This window comes from Dioscorea cayenensis, chromosome 19, assembly GCF_009730915.1.
Source record: "Dioscorea cayenensis subsp. rotundata cultivar TDr96_F1 chromosome 19, TDr96_F1_v2_PseudoChromosome.rev07_lg8_w22 25.fasta, whole genome shotgun sequence".
Lineage (NCBI taxonomy): Eukaryota > Viridiplantae > Streptophyta > Magnoliopsida > Dioscoreales > Dioscoreaceae > Dioscorea > Dioscorea cayenensis.
In genome coordinates this window covers 27,002,426-27,021,488 of record NC_052489.1, presented here as the reverse complement: position 1 = coordinate 27,021,488, position 19,063 = coordinate 27,002,426, and the positions used below count along the sequence as shown (strand labels likewise).

The 19,063-nt window shown below is 32.9% G+C and overlaps 1 protein-coding gene across 1 annotated transcript; it reads right to left on the bottom strand.

Annotated features, from left to right (window-relative positions):
* Nucleotides 1-1,458: 1,458 nt before the first annotated feature.
* On the bottom strand, nt 1,459-13,360 carry LOC120283772 (DNA damage-binding protein 1a-like). Its single transcript, XM_039290507.1, is given in 20 exon segments — nt 1,459-2,247; nt 2,713-2,943; nt 2,945-2,998; nt 3,498-3,852; nt 4,776-5,050; nt 5,152-5,427; nt 5,909-6,019; nt 6,184-6,399; nt 6,484-6,684; nt 7,102-7,210; nt 7,330-7,436; nt 7,730-7,939; nt 8,849-8,924; nt 9,284-9,333; nt 9,494-9,556; nt 10,266-10,317; nt 10,948-11,039; nt 11,121-11,180; nt 12,632-12,680; nt 13,137-13,360. Coding segments are annotated over 20 exon segments (3,273 nt in total). The 5' UTR covers nt 13,241-13,360; the 3' UTR covers nt 1,459-1,665.
* Nucleotides 13,361-19,063: the final 5,703 nt, after the last annotated feature.

The window sequence follows — 19,063 nt, the reverse complement described above, 5'->3', positions numbered from 1 at the left end:
TGTGGCCAATTGTTGCATCATGACAAATAAAAAGATCAAAAACAAACAAACAAATAAATAAATAGACTGAAAACTTTGATATGTATTAGTTATTCAAGCTTGCTAAATTTGACTGGAAACTTTTTTATTTGTTGACCAAATTGTTAAAGTTTTATAAACAACAATGAATTGCATTTGCAGGTATGCACCATAAAATTCTAAGGTCAAACTTTGATTACTGGTTGTGGACAGTACTAAAAAACTAAAAGCAGCCAGCAAATTGATTGGGTACTACCCAACTTACCTAATAACTCAAATCACATAAATAATGTCTCAAAAATGTGGGAAGTTGAGTGATTCAAATATATATATATATATAAAGGTGAAAATAAGCATTCAACCACACATTATAAAGTTTTCATATCTACTACACCTGTAAGTTTCAGTGATATTATATCAAAATAAAAGAATTCACCATAAGAAAAGAAACAAACAAGGAGACAACTTCTCTTGCTAATTTTCTCATGTCTAGATCTCAGGTATCAAACCATACAAAATATGGTAAATGTCTTGATAATATAACACACACGTACTATGCTCAACTGTTCAAAAAGGAAATTAACCTTATAAAATATGTGAGACACAAAATGACTGCCATACAAAAAGAAATGAGAGGAAACTAAAATTGGAAGGATATAATATGGGTCCATGTATGCATGAAGGCATTGCATCATCTTTATACAAACAAACATGAAAAGAGAACTGTATTTATTACAATTGTAGCATCAGATCAGATGGAATGTATGGTTTAAAAAGCAAGACAAATAAGCAATGATTAAGACAGAGCTGCCCAGCACCTAGCACCTAGCACCTAGATTAATCCCATTTTGTTCTCTGCAATCTCATCAGCACAGCACATGCATCATCTACTCTCTCAAACAATTTAGATATTCCCATTGTGTTCACTCTTCTCATCTGTGATGTTATATATAATCAATCAATGAACACAGACAAAATACCGAGAGATTATGTTCAGGTTTTGTGAGATTAATTGCATTTTAAACTTCAGCCATGAAGGTTCAAAGACATGCGTTTAGTGAATTATAAACCCATATTGCTGAGTTTCTAAACTAATAACTTTATTCTGCATGAGATCTTTAGAACTCTGCAATTCATATAGGCAACTAAAATGGAGTTAAGAATGTGATCAACAAGTACTGATGTACTGGTCAAATGAGACATGCATGTTTCTGAACATGTGTAGGCAGTAGGACGCATGGGCATACGTACATACAATGCACAAAAAAGGGCAAATTTGGGAAACACATGATGCTGACTGAATTAATGTTAAGTAATTAATAATCCCAAACAAAGATCTGGGACATCAAAACAACGATGCTCTCTGTATCTCGGATTCAATTATATAATAATGACCGATAAAAATAAAAAAGCAAAAATTCTTAAACACATCAAAGAATCTTCACAAACAACAAAAACCATCAGCATCGATTGCAAGGAAGAGTGAAATGTCTTTGCTCTACACAAGACTAAATACGGATAAAAACAAACACAAGTTGATGAAAACAAAGGGAATCAAAAGCTGGATAAAGAGGGACCAAAGGCAAATGAGTAATTTACATCGTTTGGATAAAATAAAGAGGTGTTTGTGCTCCGGCTGGATGATGCTCAGTGCAATCTTGTTAATTCCTCTACTCTCTTGCACAGTTCTTCCACTGAGACACCCATGGCCTTGGAGATCTCTTCCATCCGATTGCGGTTGAGATCGAGGAAAGACTCTATCAAGTCTCCGTCCAAGAAATTCCTGGCATCAACTGTCTTCTTTTCATTGTTAAATGATCGCCATTGTTCATGGCTGAGGCCACCAACACCCTTTATAACTTTAACTAGGTTGGCCTGGAGCCTCTCCAGGAAAAGGTACTGATCATGGGGAAGAGAAGCAACAACCCCGATCACACCATTGACCGTGCCAAAGATAACGGTGGGTATTTGGCCAGATTCAGAGTCTGGAAGTCGCATCACAAGGGAACCATGTCGGAACCGGTTGACAAATTCACCGAGGTGGTACTCCCCCACAACCTCAAGCCGGCCCCGCTCCTCATCAGTAGCCCCATCACTGTTCTTCCGGACGGTGAAGAGATTGAAGTTGTTCTCAGCACCAAGATAAATGTCATCATCAAGAATCTCCACAGCGCTCATCCAATTTGCATTGTAATCTCTAGCACGCTCCTCGATAGCACCCTCTTCATGCTGCTAAACAAAATAATGTTAGACCATGTAAAAAAATTAGGGGTCACAGATCACCAACTGAATGATTGAACCATGTACTTGCTATCCGAATCAACTAAAGGATATGAGCTCCTCAAATATTGGTATGCAACTGTATCACACAACCTGCCTGCTAGGCAATCAGCATGCATATATAGCCCCAAAAACTGATAAAGAAAAACATGAGGAAAATAAAGCAATTTGGATTCGCATCACCCGTATTGTCTATACCTAGGCCACAAACTAAAATCTGTGAACTAAATCAACACAACCCAAGTAGCAAAAGCCAACTTACCTTGTAAAATTACACTCATATCAGTGATCTAACAGGTAAAAGGGAACAGGATAAATAACATTTGTCTACAGCATCCCATACAAGGATGCCTGCAGAATGCAGATAACAAGTAAAGCAACTAAATTTTTGTGAGGAGGTTGTAGAACACCCACCTTATACAGCAACAAGGATATAGATTTCATCAGATCTCCAACCACAATAAAATCACCACGAGTCTGAACATACAAGGCAAGTATATGCCCATGATGACCACATTCTGATTGTAGTTCACGAGAACCATCATCCCGCAGCACCCACTTGTATAACTGAATCTTCTGATTGATAGCAGCAAGCAATTTCCCATTGAAGTCATTAAGTGAATACACCGCCCCTTTTGTTTCCTTTCTCTGCAATCAGTTGAAGTTTCCCATCTTCTACAATGAAAACAAGAATGCGGCCCTGGGAGGAAAAAAAATCACTTAGTGATATGCATGCACTCCAAACCAAACGTAATGAACATAAAGTAGAATTAGTTAAAGAACCATATTACTTATGAAGAATCATAAAATTATTTTACCACTTCAGCTGTAAAACTGCTAAAGGTAATGAAATTGTAAGCACTGGATTATCCAGCTTGTAATAATCACGACAAAATTCTGGCCAATATAAGCTCCAAACATATCATAAAAATGAATGAGGCAGGTTTGTAAACATGCTGAGATTCACACCTTTCTTAAACAAATGGATATCTACTAAACAGATAATGAATATACTTCTACATGAGGAAATCTGGATCAAATCACAAATCTCAATGACCCCTTATCATGTTCACTGGGTCAGAACAACAGCAGAGGCATCTGAATAAATGAATAGATAAATACCAATCCATGTACCAACTAATTGCAATTCAAGTTATTTTGTTTGTGAGCGCGCTTGGAGAGAGATTGTGAATACATACCTTGGTGGGCTCATTCTCTTCAGGCAACACATAAGCAGTACCAACACAATAATAGACATTGTTGTCATCTGCAAATGAGCAGCTTAGGATGGAGCATCCATATTCATATGTGTCAAGTGCATATGTTGCTAGGAAATCAAAGGTTTGATCATCCAATAACCGAACAAAATGCATTTCAGATTCCTCAGGATTACTCAGGCAGTTGTTCTTCATACTACAGATGGCAAACGTTCGCGATTGCTCTTGATGGCAAATACGGCGGGCATGTTCCCCCAATGGAATTGTGCGTATGTGAAGTTTTTGAATATCATCAATGGTGCCAATTGAAAGTTCACCTTCTTTAGCAATAGCAAGGCTGTTCAAAATTACTAACCATTAACTCAAATATAGAAAAACAACGAAAGCAACAATGATGTAAAAACATAAAATATCAGTACAAGCATTCTAGTGCTTAACTTCATGATTTAAGCTGTTTTTGAACTCAGAAATCAGAATGTATGGGAATACAGAGACTGCAGATATATATTGGTATTACTAACCATCCGCTTGTTGATGCTTAAAGCACCAAATTATTGTATCAAAATCAAATGATAAACTCTTAACAGATTTAACCACCAATAAAAAAAAAAGACAGTATGAAACACTAAAATCTCATTTCCACGACCATAGAAGGCACTTGCGTTCTGAAATCAGAAAACAATGTCAACTGTTTAAATCAACATGTGCTACATACATCAGATCAGGACATAAGTATGTTATCAAATGTAAGACTACAAAACTAAGCCCAGGAAAGAGTAAAAAAGTTTATGGCACAGAAAATATCGGTAAATGTATGTAAAGCAAAGCAGAATTCTTATGGAAAAACAAGAATTGTCTCTGAAAAAAACAATGCAGAAATTTGCAGAATGCTGATTCAAGAAAATTTATCAATATTGGATAATAATTGACAAAGAGAGCTAAAATACAAAGGAAGAAAAGATCATGTAAGACATGCTGACATTTGAGAAAGCACCCAATAAAGGAGACAGCAGAGTGTAGTTGAAAATTACACTGCTGGGCAAAGTATACCAAGATCATGGGTCAAATATACATGGAAGACCTAAGAAAATGCAAAACAACAAATCTCCTAGTTTCTCACTTCTGAACAATGCCAATGGTAAACACAATTATAATTAGAAAACAAAGGTTAAGCATTGCAAGAGCAATTTGAGCAACTTGATGCAACATTTTCAACAACACAACTGCAAAAGACAAACAGGAAAGAAAGCAGGGAGAAACCTGTCTGGGAAAGCGGCTGAGTTGAAAGGACACATATGACTGACTTCTTTCAGATTTACATTGCTGTAAAGCAACTTCTTGTTGCTGCTGTAGATGACAGTTGGCCTATCTGAAGCAGCAAATACATGGGTGGTATCCTTTGAAGAAAAGGTCCGTAGAGTAATTGGTTGGGTCCCGAGCGATACTTTCTTTCTGTCAGTTAATTCACCCGTTTTCACATTCAATTGAAAGTTGAATAGATGTCCATCTCCAAGGGCACAGAGCAAATAAGATATCTGAAAAGCCAAAAGAGAAGGGGATCAACCTATAACAATCAGACCAAATTCTCTGGGGGTAACAGAACCAAGAGGTAAAATAATGTCAAATATCATCATACCCCTTCAAACGAACACAGAAGAACAGAACGGGGAATGATTTCTCCACCCAAGCATTCCTTCGTGATCAGATCCAAACCTGGAAGTGAAAACATCCTCACACTAATATCGGTCCACATTCCAACTGCAGCCAAGGTGCTATAACTGGAATTTTCTCCAATAGGGTTTATGTCAAGACAAGATATTTCATATTCCAATTGCAAATGTTTAACCTCAACCAACTTCCCAACACCAATTTCTAGATAGACAAGATGCCCGCCACCAGTTGCCAATAAGACCTGAGGTTTGAAGTGTGACAAATCAGAATTCAGTAGATTCAGATTTCAGAGCATATATAAAAGATGATACTAGTGTAGCGACAACAATGTGCACTACGGTCAAAGACAAGAGCAACATTCATGAGTTATAGAACTCTAAATAATTATAATTGACTCAAACGACTGACTTCAGACAAGTTAAAAGAAGATGAGAATTAAGGATTCGTAGTTCACAACAACCACAAGCTATTTAAGCAAAGTAATTGCATCCCAAACTGATTTGATCAGAGATTTCATTCAGACCACCACCCACCATCATCCCAAGCGCGGGCCAAAAGATTGCCTCCATGAATAAGATTTATAATTGCTGATATTTCAAAATATCCTTTTTCCTTAAAGAAGTGAAGGAATTCTAGTGCCTCATAATTTTTAATGGATCAGCAATTCAACATTGTTACTAACAAAATCAATTTTGTGTTTCAAGATAAAGATCGAAAAGAACCTGGCTAGCATTAGCGGTGGCAACATTGACTGAAAACGTTGACGGTGCATGCCATTCATCCAGCAACTCTCGAGATGTGGAACTGACCAATCGAACAGAACCAGAAGTAACCTATCATTGAAAAATTTCAGACCACAATGAACATCCAACTTACTGAACACATTACATCATCCAAAGAAGACAAAAAAGCAAAAAAATAAATAAATAATTGTATGGTCAAAGCTTGTTATATTTGATAACATAACAATCGAACAAAGATGTATCAAACATTCCACCTGTACAAGTTGATCATTTATGGCATTCTGGCAGAATAAAGTTTGAGCTTGCGCATAAAAGCCTTCAATCTCAGTCTCCTCGAGTTCATCCTCCATGTTCATTGCCAACACCCTTGTCTCATTGATGAAGCTTACTACCAAGAAAGTGTCATATACATCACTAGTAGAACACCGTAAAGACCACAAACCTTTGATGCCTTGGAGTTCTACAGATGCCTGAAGAATGATCCAATACAATATTGTAATAGCAAAATTGTGAAAGGTGAGAATAATAATCACATAGCATCAATCACAGAGAACCTGCTCATTAATCCCTATGCCATTTCTGACTATGCGAAGGGAACCATCTTTATACGCTCCTGAGCAAGTAACAACCTGTCCTTGGCCTTGCCTCTCGAGGTCAACAACACAAAAGTCTACTATCGGCCCAAGATTGACGTATCTTTCACAAACTTCAACATATGAACCTTTCGCATCAGGTTGTGTATTCAGCTTTATGATCTGTACTCAAAGAAACAATAATTCAAACGTTCAGCTCCAGAAAAAGGAAGAATAGAACTGAAAATATTGGCAAACAGAAAAGAATGATCTGATAACAAACTAAATCCTCATCATATGAGTTGTATGTGCAGGAAGCAAAAATGCCATAAATCTCTAGCTAGGAAACCTATTTCTCCAAGAGAAAGGCTGCAGGTTGAAATACAATGTAAATATAGGAAATAATGCCACTAACTTGAAAAAAAAAACCTCCATCAGAGAAAACAGGCGGCCATTAAAAATAAGATACAAGACAAATCAGCAAAATAAAATAACTTATCGGTTGTTGATAGATGTTGAAAATAAGCCCTATAATTGAATAAGGTACTCAACATGAGGATGATAATCAAGATATTGCATACATTGCTATCATGACCATACCTGGGAATCTCCATAGCTTGAGCCGACATATACAACCCCATTATCAAGATAAGATAATGTTGATGCCACAGAGGTCTCCCCTAACTCCTCAATTTTAAGACCAGTGACTCTGGATGCCGAAGGAACAAACTTGAGTTATTGATAATAATAAATGCACAGAATAATTAGTAAACTATGTTCAAGGGAAAATTCCTTTCCATCCAAATGGAGAACTAGTTAAATGTTCACCTTTCTTTTTCGTGGGTTATCACAAGAAGATACAGCATTCCAGAATTATCACTAAGCAAGTATCGCGAACCATCAGAATCAACCCTCCCATAGGCTCTTGTAATTGACTGATATCCAAAAGGATAAATATCAATAAAGAAAAATACAAATAGATCACTGGCAAGAGAATGGATGATAATAATCAAAAAGATGATAGTAAGAAAAAAACGGCTGCCTACAGGGGCTGCTTGGTACAGAACTGTAGGCCTCTACATGATAAACCACTGGAATTAACCCTTAGAGCTCTTATAGTTGAAAAATGGTATATTTAAGAATGAATGTCATTACACAGCAGATAGACTGGATAATGAGAATGAAAAAGATGATATTGAAACTAAATAAAAGAAATGTAGGTGCTTACAGGTTTGGTTGGTACAGCTTTGAACACCGAAGAGCTGCAATAAACAATGGTATCCTCCCCAATAATTATAACACCACCCAGAGGCATGGGAACCGGAATTAGAAGGCCAGCTCCATTGTCAAGATTATTTTGCAACCAAGGACCTTCAACAAAATCTTTATCTTTAAGAGCTACCTCATATGTCTTTACATGGCGTGCATCTTTGTTATCCTGAAAGAAAGCCAAATTGCCATCTCAAACAACATTAGTCTCATAAATTCACGGAATGGACCCCAAAAGACAAAATCTATGAAGATAGAACAGAAAAGCAGTAAAACATGCAAATTATCAAGAACATTAGATGAAAATAATAAAGAATGTTGATCAAGTAGATAAGACTTCTAATTGAGATATATATATACAGAAAACCACAGAAACTAAAAGATATCAAATAGAAAGAAAAGAATTATGAATTGAAGGAGATTGGCTTGACTTAAGCAGATCACTCATTTTGAAGGTCGTCCTCTCTCACTAATGTCACTTGGTCATAAATTAAGCATGACTTGTTCCAATATTTTCAAAAAGAACTAAAAATTAATAGAGAGTGAAAAGAAAGGAAAGAGGGGGGTTGGCCTATATCATCATCATTTGCACAATATCCAAACTCGGAAATATTATGTCCCTGATAAGAAGTACACAACCGCAATGCCCCAAATTGGAGTCTAAAAAAAAAAGAAATGAAAATATTTAACAACCATTGTAGGTTCAGTTAATGACATAATAGCAAGCATAACAGTTCTGCAAACAAAATAACCTAGTGCAAGAGACTAACATCACCATGGAAGAGCTAATAGACTTTCAAGGAATAGCAATCCAACCAACTAGATCCACATTGAGCAATAAAAGCCATGTGTTTGACAAGAAACACATAGACCACTAGAATTAGAACAATACTCAACAACCTGGAGGCAAGCATTCACAATATTGGAACAGCAAAGGAACCTTAAATTTGAATTTGATATAATCAGACCATGCACCACATTGATAATTATATTCTTGAGATAATGATCCATAAAATTATGATTAACAACTTTTCCCTCAATCCATATTCAAATTAGAAACAAAGATAGTTAACCGAACCTGGTAAAGGACTACTATTGTGGGTTTTGAACAACCATATAGAAATTTGATATCCAAAACTTGAAGTTCTTCAAGCCTGCCAGGAGAATTAGAATTGAGTGGTTACCAACTTGGTCAGCAAGAATAGTCCTTTCTTAAGATGCATGTCAAGCATTCCTTATTAGGATAATAGAAAAAGATGTATCATCTTTATCAGAAAAAATGAAACCAAGACAAGTTTAATATTTAAAATTTAAATCATCAAAGCCCAGCTTAAAAAAGTGACCATTACATCAAACCACAAAAATATAAATGTATTAAATTGCTAATTTAGAAAGTTATATGGAACTAATTTCAATGTATGGAGAAACTCTTTAAATAAGAATTACTGTCCAAAAAAAAAAAAAATCTTAGATGCCTAAAGAGCATGCTCTCATCAAATAAATACAACAGAACCTGATGTTGAACGCTTCCTTCAATTGTCCTTTATTATCAAAAGGTATAACCTAAAGAGGAGACAGAAGGTGTTAGTCATTCAAAAGCTTATGAACTGAAACCACATGATAGAAGTAATGACATGTTCATATGATTTCAAAGCAAAGCATATATAACTAAAAAATGATGCTCTAACTACTGAAATTAATATGTTATTGATTTAAATATTACCTTGAATAAGCCATCATAAAGGTGGAGACCGATTAATCTACAGTCAGGATCAATTATGCCAATCTGTCAACAGATACCCAATTAGCAAACTAAAAAAAAATGGCAAGTGGCAAGAAAAAAGGGAATACTCAAATATGTCATTGCATATCAAACAAAAATACATGTACCTATAACATGCCATGGATTCAAGCAGATAATCCATGGCAGATACTCAAACAGAGAGTACAATCTCCAATATAAGGCAGATCAAGAAAATTAGACAAAATACATCTACATGAAGCCAGACATAATTAAACCATGGCTCTTAAAATAAAGAAGTCACTGAATTCTTCTTGACCACTATGCTAGCTAGTCACATAATAAGAAAACACAGCTTCGATCTAGGAATTAAGCCAATAGGATGCTGCTATACACTTGCTAAGTAATAGCAGCCAGAGAATATCCATCTACAATAAATAACATCTCAAAACAGCAGAGGACCACACACTTACCCAAAGGTAGGGAAACAGGCACTGGTCCTGATCAAATGACCAAATTACATGGGCTTTTGTCTTTAACTATGTAATTGCTGTTAATCCTAAATTCTAATTCTATAAAATAAATCTAGTTAACATTCAAGAAAGTCCACACATAATTCTTCTTCCACAAATGATGCTTAAACAGCAATGCACAACTTTTCAACCACAATGGACATATGCATCAGTTAATGAACTTAAATCAACTTCATGGTTGTAAAATTCACCAAGGAAAACATGCTACGAGGGGTTGCTACCTGTCCATTATCGGTTGGACGGCCTATGCGATCGGAGACATCTCCCATTGCTCTGCATACGACAAAAGGACAAATTGTGTAAAAATACAAAAGGTAAAATAGAGCCTTCATGCATAAGATTCCCATTAAACAACAAAAGCCACAATGCATTTACTTCAACATTCCGAAGTAACATTTGAGATGAACAAAATTAATAATAATAATAATAGTAGTAGTAATATCGAACTTGCTCATCTCTAGTGATAAGATTCGACTTGCACCTTTAATGAGAATTGGACAAAAAATTGCCAATGCTGGAAAGGAACATGGAAAAATTTACAGTTGTAGCAAGTACAATCAATATGCACTTTCTACTCATGCAATTGCAGCCAAATTGCAATCACATACCATATATATAAAAGCATGTTACTAAGTTGAAACTAATATATAACTTTCACAATAATAATTTTAATCAAATAATAGGAACATTATTGACCTATTATGCAAAAGAAGAAAACCTTTTATAAATAGCGCAAATAACAACAAAAATCACGGATTGCATGGAAAAAAATTGTTTCCCATTTCTTAAATGAACATGAGACATAAATGGCAAAACCTATCTCCAGGAGAAAAGATAGCACAATAGTTTGTCAGGAAAATAACAATTGGAAAAAAAAATGCAGGTCTCCTTTTACAAGTTAACCTTGTGACAAGCTCTGATGATTCTCCATCCCAATGCAGAACACAGAATTTGTATCTTTCAGTAGCAATAAAAAGAAAATCTTGTGCTTCACCCTACAATGAGACAATTCAGATAAATTAAAAGTGTGGAAAAGAATAATCCGTGATACAAAAAAAAAAAAAACTAATACTCACATGTGGTCGGAAAAGTTCTAGAGTCGCAATTCTTCCATATATCGGGACATCCAGCATAGGCTGCAAACCAGCACAAAATTTGAAAAGAGACCATGTCACAATTGTGTGAATCGAAGGAGGAAAAGACTAAAACTTTAAATTGTACCATCAAAACTCAATATGAGGTACACATATAATGCTACTAAAAAGCAAGTTCAGACAGGAAAGTAGCGGTCATCAAATGAGATTTTAATGTTGATCACACTACTGAATCATCCGAATACTGTGGAATTATTCCTCGGGAGTGAGATCAATGAATTTCAATCTCTCAAATCATTTATATCTTCCCTAAGGCGTTGAAAACTTTATTCAGAAAATCTAACAAGTAATGGGCACACAATGTTCTTGAACTGTATCTAGTAAGTAGTAGTGTTCATATCAAATCAAATAATCGATTCAGATAATTTATCATAATATCTAATTTAAACTGACTACAACTAAAAATTCCATATTTTTTAATAATGATAATGGTTCACACATAGCTGAAAAATAATGCAAAGCCTCAATTGAGTCAAATCATACTTTCCATTTCTATATCATTATTAGCACCCCATGTTTAAAAAGACAAAAGGCGTACCCAAGGCGTTTTGCATTTGTGAGGTGAGAAGTAAACCTCAACATAAATTAAATAAAAAACTATATCGAGAAAAAATAGTAAGTAACAAAATAGTCATAAAATTCATAACAAAAAGATTAGTTGTCTTTAATTTTTTAATTTAAACTTATTTCATTCTAAATAATTGTCTTGAAGTTGCCGCCAAAAACATAACATAGACACCACCATCACTCATGATCACTAACAAATTTTTTTCCGCAAAATCATTATTTTCTTCATCTCCAACATCAACATCCTCTTCCCATTCGGATTTTTCTTCATCCACCAATGCTATTGATCTTTTTTCATTTTACCTAAAAAATGTTTATAATGTGATAAAAAATATATGAGTAGTACTAGTCCTTTCTCTTCTTCTCCTCTCCTTTCTTTTTTCCCCTCTTCTCTTTTTCCACTCAGGGACAACTCCTGAATCTCTCTTCTATTTTTAATATTTATTTGATAATTTTTAATTTAAAAAAAAAACCTAAAATCTGTATAGGTTTTTTAAAATTCCAGGTTGATCCAAATCCAAATTGAGGAGCGCACTTCTTGCACCTCGAGGGGTAACATCTCGAGGGTACTGCCTCATATAAAAAAGACGTAAACCTCATATATTGAAGGAAAGGAATGCGCCTCGGGGCATACGCCTCAAACGCTTTATTACACATTGTTAGCACCTTATAGAATTCAGTATAACAGTTAAGTGTAGACATCTGTAGAAACACAGAAGAGTAGCCGACATACTTTTTCTTTTAAAGAAATGCATCAATATTTATGCCACTATATCAGCGCCAAGATATATCTAATTTCCCATAACATCAAAGAGAGGATCATAGTATGAAATAAAGCTGTTAATAAAACGTAGAGACTTAGTTACCTGCAAGCCTTGAGTTGTGAGCAAATGAATTTCGATTCGAGTGCACTTACTGCAATGAAAGACGAACATAAGTTATTCAATAAACAAAAACAAAACGCTGCATTCTTCATCACTAGGATTTACCCACAGAAACACCTTGTAAAACTCTAAATCACTCAATAGATTACAGATTCAAGTATGAGAAACATATCTCAAAAGATTATGCAAATAAAACCATCCAAAGCGCGAGAACCACCGAAAAAACTAGACTTTTCGGGGAACTCCACAAACCCTACCTCGTAAATTCTGCCATAAAACATCTAAAAAGCATCTAATCGCAAGAACAAACACAAATATAATCAATAATAAAAGTCCACAAATCTAAATAAACCAACCAAAATCGGAAAAAGAAAGAACAAAAAAAAGATTAAAAAAACCCGCAAACCCCGGAACAAAGTTACAGATAAACAATGAAGATCAAAACCCTAGAAACGATCTTCTATTCTAAGGCTCGTCGGATACTCACGCGATGATGAGATTAAGTTCTTGTGGAGCAGTGAAGTTGCCGACGCACGAATGGGTAACGTTGGTCGGCTTGTGCGCCGTCACTACGTAGTTCCACACGCTCATCTTCGCCGCCACCGCTGCCGCCGCCGAAGATCAGCTCCGAGAAGAGCACCGGCGAAGACGAGGGTTTCGATCCGAGAGGAGAAGCACCAAACGGCGGAACGCTCAATCAGTGCCCAAAACTAGAACAAAAAAAAAAAAACTCTCTTTATATTGTTAGAACAATCAGGATGGAAGGATCAAGATGGACACGTGGCACACGATGCATGTGACTCTGAATAAATTAGGTATTTTTTTAATTTTTTATTCAATTTATAAATAAATAAACATAACAAGTAATATTTTTTTATAGTAATTATTGGAATTATATATATTTATATGTGTATATAAAGTTTGAAGAAAATTCATTAATATGAGAAAATTATATGGACATGGATGCTAGTATATATATATATTGCTTTGTACAATTATATAGTGAATATTTTTTTTGAAGTTTATTGCAATAAAAAAAACTTTTTACTCAATTATAATTTTGTTTTTTTTTCAATAATGAATTTTCTGCAATGAAAAATTTGAACAAAATAATGTCATGATTTTAATTTACTAATAATTTATGGAAAAAAAACAAGTACTTTTCATTCTCATATTTCCATTTTCGTTCCTATGGAAATATTTTACACACTTACATTCCAAACATCTCTGTCATGTTAATCAAAAATATATGTATATATATATTTTTATTATTGACGATAATTATCGTCATTGTCAATAATTATATTAACATAATTTGAACATTTATATCCCATTTCATCTAAATTTATGTGACTATAGCAGTTGAATTTAACATTTAAATATGTATATACATTCATTGTGGAAGCAAATAAATATATGAAACAAAAGAGAGAATAAATTTCTATAATTTAGTCTCTTATTATTTTATGTTTAAAAACGAGCAAGAGAGAGAAAGGGTGACAAAGATAAAATATTTTTATGTAAAAGCGGAGAAATCATAATTTTAATTAAAAAAATACAAATATAAGAAAATAAATATAGTAAATTAATACTAAAACGTAAAAATAAAAAATAGACTTGTCATGTGATGATGTCTGTATATGGTTAAATTTCTAGGGTTCTTTTGACAGTTGTTAGTTAAAGTCAGCTGCCGAAGGAATCTAAAGGTTTAGCAATTACGTTGTATTCTTCATTGCACTCGATAAGGTATACAAAAAATCAAGACTTAGCCAAATAATAGCTATTAGATTCCCTAATTTAATTCTTTTCATATCATAAATAACATAAAACCAAAGTATAAACACGATGAATGTTGAAATTTCTCAAATTGAGGGATTCATTTTTACTAAAGATTGATAGTTATTCTACTCATTCAGTTTATAAGAATGAAAACTATTCAACAATTATTGCACTAGCCACCGTCTAGTATAATGAATTGTTACTTGAATGGCAAATAAACAAGCCCAAAAGTCTAATTTTTGGATTTTTTTAAATTGTTTAGTAACGGAAGAAAAACTATTCATCAATTTGGTTAATGGGAATAAGAGACTAAATAATTAAAAGAGAGGGGAACAAAAGTAACAAAAGTGAAGAACCCATTGTTAGGTAATATCGCAAAAATCAAATAACATAAAAAAACGCATGCGTAAGCAATAATAAATTTGCGATATGTTTTAAATTATTTTAATGAACACCGTAATTTAATTAAAAGGCCTAGAAAATTACCTCTTAATGCTTAAAAGTCTTTCTTTGATGTGCCGAATTTGTCTCTCGAATACTCGTAGATCTCCTAGCGCTGAACAAAAGTCCCACGCCTCTAGATCACACGTCGGAATTAAGAAAAAAATCAACTCTTCTTCTTCAAACAACGGCTAGGGTTAGAGAGGAAGAGAGAGCTTGGAGATTTTTCTCACTACAGAATTAATTGATTGATTCAATAGTTAGAGAGGAGTCATGTTTATAAAGGTTTCATAAATCATAATAAATATTATTCAATTATGAGTTCTATTCGAAAGTATGAACCTTCATACATTCAATTATGAAGTCCTATTCAAAATATGAATCTTCATAATATAATAAACATTACCATAGAAGTTCTATTAGAAGTATGAGTCCTAATGTAACTAAAACTACTTTTGTTACAAATATAATTATAATGTCATCACAAGATTTATATCAAAATCAAAATAAATACCTGATAATAATAATAATAATAATAATATATAATATATAATATAAATGAAATGTCCTAATACAAATATCCTTGTTGGCATTCGAGGGCATAATCCTAACCCCATAACTTTAATTTAATAAAAAAAATACAAATATAAGGAAGTAAATGTAGTAAATAAATACAAAAATGGATTATACGCACAAACGTTAATCAAACATCTTTATATGAACGACAATAATATAATTAAAACGTAAAAAAAAAAACAAAGTTGTCATGTGATGACGTCTGTATAGGGTCAAATGTCCAAGGTCTTTCTGACGATTGTCAGTTAGAGTTTGTCGCAGGATGAATCTAAAGATTTAGCAGTTACACGGTATTCTTTTTTGCACGGGATAAGGTACACAAAAAATCAAGACTTTGCCTAATAATAGCCGTTAGATCCCCTAATTCGATTCTCATTATATCATTGCCGTTAGAAAGTATAAACATACGATGAATGTTGATATCTCTCAAGTTGAAGGAACCATATGAAAAAAGATTGATAGTATTTTTATTTATTAAGTTGATAACGATGAAAAATATTTAACAACCACTATCTAATGTAGTAGATTGTTACTTAGATACTGAATAAGTAGACCTAAAGTTGAATACCTAGGTTAGCAATATTGTTATAGTAATGTACAAAAACCTACAGAGAACTGTAGAGTTACTATTCATATTTCAAAAATTTCTGTCATGTTTATCTTAAAAAAGAATGTGTATATATATATATATATATATATTTTATAATATTGATTGTTTTTGTTTATTAATGATTGTTTTGATAGATAATTGTCATTCCATTTCATCTTAATAATGTGACTATATTAGTTGGATTTAACATTTTACTATATATATATTTCGGAAACAAATAAATATATCAAACAAGGGAGAGTATAAATTTCTATAGTTTAGTCTCTTGGTACCGTATGTTTAAAAAGGATTTGATAGTTTTTAAATTGTTTTATATTCCAAACTCATTAATTCACCGCCCATAACAACTTCAAATTATATATGGGACCAAAGACGAATTTATTTATTTTTGTAATAAAGTTGAGAAACCATAACTTCTGTTTAAAAGAAAAATATAAATACAAGAAAATAAATGTAGTAAATAGATACAAAAATGGAATATAACCACAAACCATGATTAGCACCATTACATTAACGACAAAAAAGAGCATTATCATGCGATGACATTTGTGTAGGGTCAAATATCTATGGTCACTCCGATAGTATCAGTTAGAGTCACTTGCTGGAGGAATCTAAAGATTTACCAATTACAAATTTTTTTAGATACACAAAAAATCAAGAATTGGATTAATAATTAATATTACATCTTCTAAGTTGATTCTTTTTCGTATCTTAGAATGCAAAAGACCAAAATATAACATACATGAATGGTGAATTTCTCAAATTGAAGGAAATCATGTTTAAAAAAATTAATAGTTTTTTTAATCATCTAGTTGGTAAGAATGAAAAGCAGCACTATTCATTAATTTGGCAAGTGGGAACAAAAGACTGTATAATTGTGACAAAGTTATATTCCAAACTCATTGATATACCATCTCTATCAACGTGTGTGCGTATATATATATATATATATAAAACCAATGGCGAAATTTCTCAGGTTGAGTGAATTATGTTTTTCTTGCACAAAATTGGTATTGTCATTTTTTATTTTTTTTTTTTTATTTATATTTTTATATATTTTTGTGTTACTCTTGATTGCTTATATTCTATTATGTAGATATTTTTGAAGTAAAGATTACAGTAACGCTTACAAAGTGGACACAACCCACATTTAAAAATGTAAATGTGCACGTATGTTAAGAAAGTGATCAAATCATATTTTTATCTTTTGGATTATAAATACAGAGTATATTAATAGAATATAATATTTAAAAAAATTAAAAATTTCACTAGTACCAATCCCATCAGTATCACAAATTTGTTACCGTGACAATGGTTGAGACATTTGACTCACTTGAAAAGCTGAAGATTTAACTTCCTCATAATATATGATTGAGATATAATAAAAGAAGGTATTCGTGATAGCTTGTTCACATTGTTAATATATATATATATATATATATCACATGGTTTAATTAGAAACCTATCAACATCACAAATTTATCACTACTACAATGGTTAAGACATTTGACTCTCATAAGAAAAGTCTAGAGTTCAACTCACTCCTAATGTATGGTTGAGATATAATAATAAAAATTTGTATATATTTGTAATAGCTTATTCTCATTGTCAGTATATATATATATCGCAAGGTTTAATTATAAACATATTAAAAGGTATGTGGAAGCATATGATTGAGATGATTATTTTTGGTAATGTTTATTTGACAATACTCTGGAATGGATATGGAAAGGTTGAAGAATTACACTTAAATCTATCGAGAAAATAACGAAATTATGGGCAAAATAATGATAGATTTTTGTATAGTTTAGTCTCATAGTATCTTATGCTTAAAAGGGTTGATAGTTGTTTGAACCGTGGATAGTTGTTTTAATCGTTGAGTAAGAAAGAAAAGAATTCATCAATTTGGTTAATGGGAAGAAGAGACCAAATAATTGGTATGTTCCAAAGACATTAATATGCTATCCACAACAACTTAATTATATATAGAGACAGGAACAAAGGTGCAATTTTTTTTTTAATTTAAGTGTAGAATCCATAATTTGATTTATAAAAAAACTAATAATACAAATATAAGCAAATAAATGTAGTAAATAAATACAAAAATAGAATGTAACCATGAATAGTAATTAGACATCTTTATATTAACGACAATAATATAATTAAAACTTAAAACAAAAGACATAGTTGTCATGCGATGACGTCTGTATAAGGTTCGTATAGGGTCAAATATTTAGGGTCCCTTTGACAGATGTCAGCTAGAGTCACTCGTCGGAGGAATCTAAATGTTTAGTAGTTACACGGTATTCTTCTTTTGCACTGGACAAGGTACACAAGAAATCAAGACTTGAGCTAATAATTTCTTAAGTCGAAGGAAATTATATTTAAAAAGATTGGTATCATTGAGTTGAAAATAATGAAAACTATTCAACAATCACTGTCTAATGCAGTAGATTGTTACTTAAATAGTGAATAAACAAAACTAGCTTCGAATCCTTAGGTTGGTAGTACTATTGTATTTATGTGCAAACTCTGTAAAAATACTACAATAATATTGTTCATTCACTATTCATTAGATTTCTTATAGGAGGATGCCATTTTCCTTCCTTCCAAAGTTATATAGTATGGAGATTTATTTGTTCGATTTGGTTTCAGAAACATCTTATGGGTGTGTACGTAATAGGACTCCAACCACCTTATGTGACGTCTATCCAAGTTAATGAATTTTTAAGAGGTCGATAAGTCACCGTAATTGGTGAACCACTATAACTACTTGTCTCTTAATAACTCCATTTCTATAAAAATAAATTTTTTAAAAAAATATTCATCAATTTGCCAAGTGGGAACAATAGCCTATATAGTTATGACAAGGTTATATTCCAAACTACATTGATATACCATTCCAGTAATATATTTTTGTGTGGGCTTGATTGCATGTATTTTGTTATCTAGATATTTTTAGAGTAATGATTTCAACACATATCTCCATGGTAACATTTGTAGAATGG